Source organism: Phoenix dactylifera, chromosome 10 (assembly GCF_051530095.1).
Source record: "Phoenix dactylifera cultivar Ajwa chromosome 10, Ajwa_hap1_PhDact_Kaust_v1.1, whole genome shotgun sequence".
Classification (NCBI taxonomy): Eukaryota; Viridiplantae; Streptophyta; class Magnoliopsida; order Arecales; family Arecaceae; genus Phoenix; species Phoenix dactylifera.
Window position 1 is genome coordinate 20008010 of NC_143199.1, and position 3110 is coordinate 20011119.

A 3110-nucleotide genomic window follows, 5' to 3' on the forward strand; every position below is an offset into this window, starting at 1 on the left:
AGATGCTAAGAGCTAATGGGCGGGTCAAATTGGGTTGTGATCAATTTATCCCAAGTTTGGTTCAAAAAAATTTTAATCCATACTCGAATATTTTATAATTGGGTTATTTTCCTGTCGTTGTCTTGATTGAGAATTGTGGTAACTATCCTCTATCTCTCTCCTCATTTTTTTTCTTTATTTCTTTCTTTTGTTGTTTGTTTTCTTTTTTCTTGCTTTACTTTTTCCTTCTTTCCTTTTTTTTTTCCTTCTTTCTTTCTTTCTTTCTTTCTTTCCTTTTTTTTTGTTTCTTTCTTTTCCTTCCTCCTTCTTTCTATCCTTTTTTTTTTCTTCTCCCTTCATTTCTTTCTTTCCTTTATATTCTTCTTTCTTGACCTTTTTTTCTTCTTTCCTTCCTTTTTTTTTTCCTCTTCTTTTTCCTTCGCTCTTTTCTTTTCTTCTTCTTTCCATCTTTTCTTTTTTTACTCTTTTCTTCTTCTTTCTTTTATTTCCTTCTTTTCTTCTTTCCTTCTTTTACGTTTCTTTTTCTTCTTTCCTTACGACAAGTTTCGAACACCTGCCTCATCCTCATTCATATTTTCTCACAAGAATTGGATTGGATGCCCAAGATTTCATCAACTCTCTAAGATTTAAAGGTATCTAAAATCACCCATTTATAATTGGATTAATTATAAGTTCATCCGAAATGGATCCAACTTTAAAAATATCTATTAAATCTCATTTATTCGAGGCAGGTTCATGCAGGTTGATTGGTCCATGTTTAGGCCCAAACTCGAACCCATAATTAATTTCCAAGTAGATTCCAATGCCTAAAGAGCATATCCATCGAAACAAATATGTTGAGGATTCATTTTAAGCAATGAAATTCAGACACAACCTATTATAATCCCTTGTAATATTATAGCTATCTACCTACTGATTTGATATTTCTTCCAAGGGTAATCGAGAGCAAGAAAAAGAGAGAGAGGTAAATTTCCAGACTTTCACCATTTTTTAGTTGTATGTTAAATTTATTGATCTAGGTTTATATTTCATGCCCGATCTAATTCTTTTTGTTTGACTTGCTCGTGGATTATCAAAGATCTTAGGGTTTGAATTTTTCTTTGGGCATCTCGGTAGGGTTTTTAGTAAGTTGGGTTGTCTCTTCTTAATTTAAGGATTCTAGTTTCTCGACTCAATTTGATCTGTCATTATCTTTTATACCTTTTTCCTTCAAATCCTAAAGTAATCTTAAATCTTAATACTAGATTTATGTGGTTTTTTTGGTGTTTTTGTTAAGGATGGTATGGTATATTTCTATAAATTAATGGCTCCTTTTGGTTCACCATGCAAGATCATGATTTTTAATTAGTTTTGTTGATTATTAAGAAGAGTTAAATGAGATTTGATCAATCCAACCATGAAACGTAGTCCTTCAATGTTTGTCTTGTGATCAATCCATTAGAAGATGCTTCGATGTGTATCATTAGCAAAATAATAGTAACATAGGGTGGGCCTGAGCAGGACCCAGGACTGTCTAAGAGTGGCTAGATTGCTATGATAATTAGGTTTAGCCAAGAAAAACCTTCTGGAAATTTTACAGTTTCACTTCAGGTCCAAAGAAAAGTATACCAATTTTATGCCAATATAGAGAAATTTAGGGTTTTGATCTTGCCCAGGGAATGTACATCTTGCTATTGAAGTCGAGTTGGTGGGATGCATTCTTTTCTTTTTGGCATGCTTATGCTCTATAAATATATCAGGTATTCAAATTTGGGTGGTTTAATCCACCCTTTTCATAAAAAAAAAAAAACAAAACAAAAAACTTATGCCCGCTATATCTAGAACAAGTCCATTAACTTGTACAGGTATAGATTGTGACTTTCTTTACTTACAGACCTTTCACCTATGACTCTTTGGGCCATTTGGATGATAAAAGTGCTCAAAGTGCCCAAAGACACGGGTGGTGGCCGGTGGTACCTTGTCCAAGAATTAGCATGACCTCCTATAGTAGCTTGTTATTTGCTCATAAATGTCAAAAAATATTTGATTGGACCCTGTCCAATGTCGCTCTCTCCCTCTCTCTGAAAAAATAAAAAAGAGAGTAGAGAAATTAACTTTTTGAGCAAGTTCCTTCTAATTTTATTTTCATATCAGTGGTTTGCTTTCTGTCTTTCCTATATCTATTGTTTAGGTAGTTGTTTCGGCCAATTTTCTTGTGTTGCATCTGACATCATAATCAGAAACTATTACAAGCATAGGAATAAGATCTTTAACGTCATAGCTAGCTTAACAATCATTCATAAAAGTGGAGCTCAAACCCTACAATTCAACCTTCTTGTTTTAGTTGTAAAATATCTATCACTTAGTTTTCTCTCCCTTTTAATATGTATAGTTTCATTCTCGTTTTTTCTTATCCTTTTCAAGTTCTCTCAACATCTTCATTATTTGGGACTTCTCTTGGTGGTGCAGTTTGAACATGGCAACCAAAAACATAGCAGCTGTGGCCACAGCCTTTGCAATTGCATATGTATCAGACACCTTAATCACTGAGAAGAAGATATTTGGATGTCAGTGGGTGTATCTGTTGATTAGTTGTTGTCAAAATTCCAGTTCTAGCTTGGCCATCTTGTTTCTTGAAAGCAGGTACCACCCCGAAAACTACCTCAAATAAGGAATGGTGGGAAGCAACTGACAAGCAGTTTCAGGCATGGCCGCGCACGGCTGGACCCCCGGTTGTCATGAATCCCATCAGACGCCAAAATTTTATTGTGAAGTCATCCGAATCTTGAGGTGAACTTAACTTGATCAAGCTTTCATCTACTAGTTCTCTTACTACGATATTCCAAACTATTATGTATGTTGTTCGATTAACTCACCTACCACCCTTAATGATCAGGTATCATAAAGATCTTGAGAAGTGCTGCTCATACTTTGATGGTGATATGTTGTTCTTCAGACCAACAGATTTCTTTGTCCATGATTTTCTAAATATGGGGTTTTGTACTAAGAAATTCTATGAAATTGTAAGAACTTGGAGTTCTTGATGACGCTTAATTACCAATAAGCAAACACTTTTAGCAAGGCCTGAAGAATATTAATATTTCGCTGCGCGCACGTTAAGATTTTGGTTT

The 3110-nt window shown here is 34.4% G+C and overlaps 1 protein-coding gene across 1 annotated transcript; it reads left to right on the forward strand.

Moving 5' to 3' along the window:
- Nucleotides 1-2455: 2455 nt before the first annotated feature.
- LOC148702290 (uncharacterized) lies at nucleotides 2456-2768 on the forward strand. The gene is made up of 2 exons (XM_088705329.2): nucleotides 2456-2546; nucleotides 2623-2768. The coding sequence occupies exons 1-2, from the start codon at nucleotides 2456-2458 to the stop codon at nucleotides 2766-2768; spliced, it is 237 nt and encodes a 78-aa protein (XP_088561455.1).
- The last annotated feature ends 342 nt before the right edge of the window (nucleotides 2769-3110 follow it).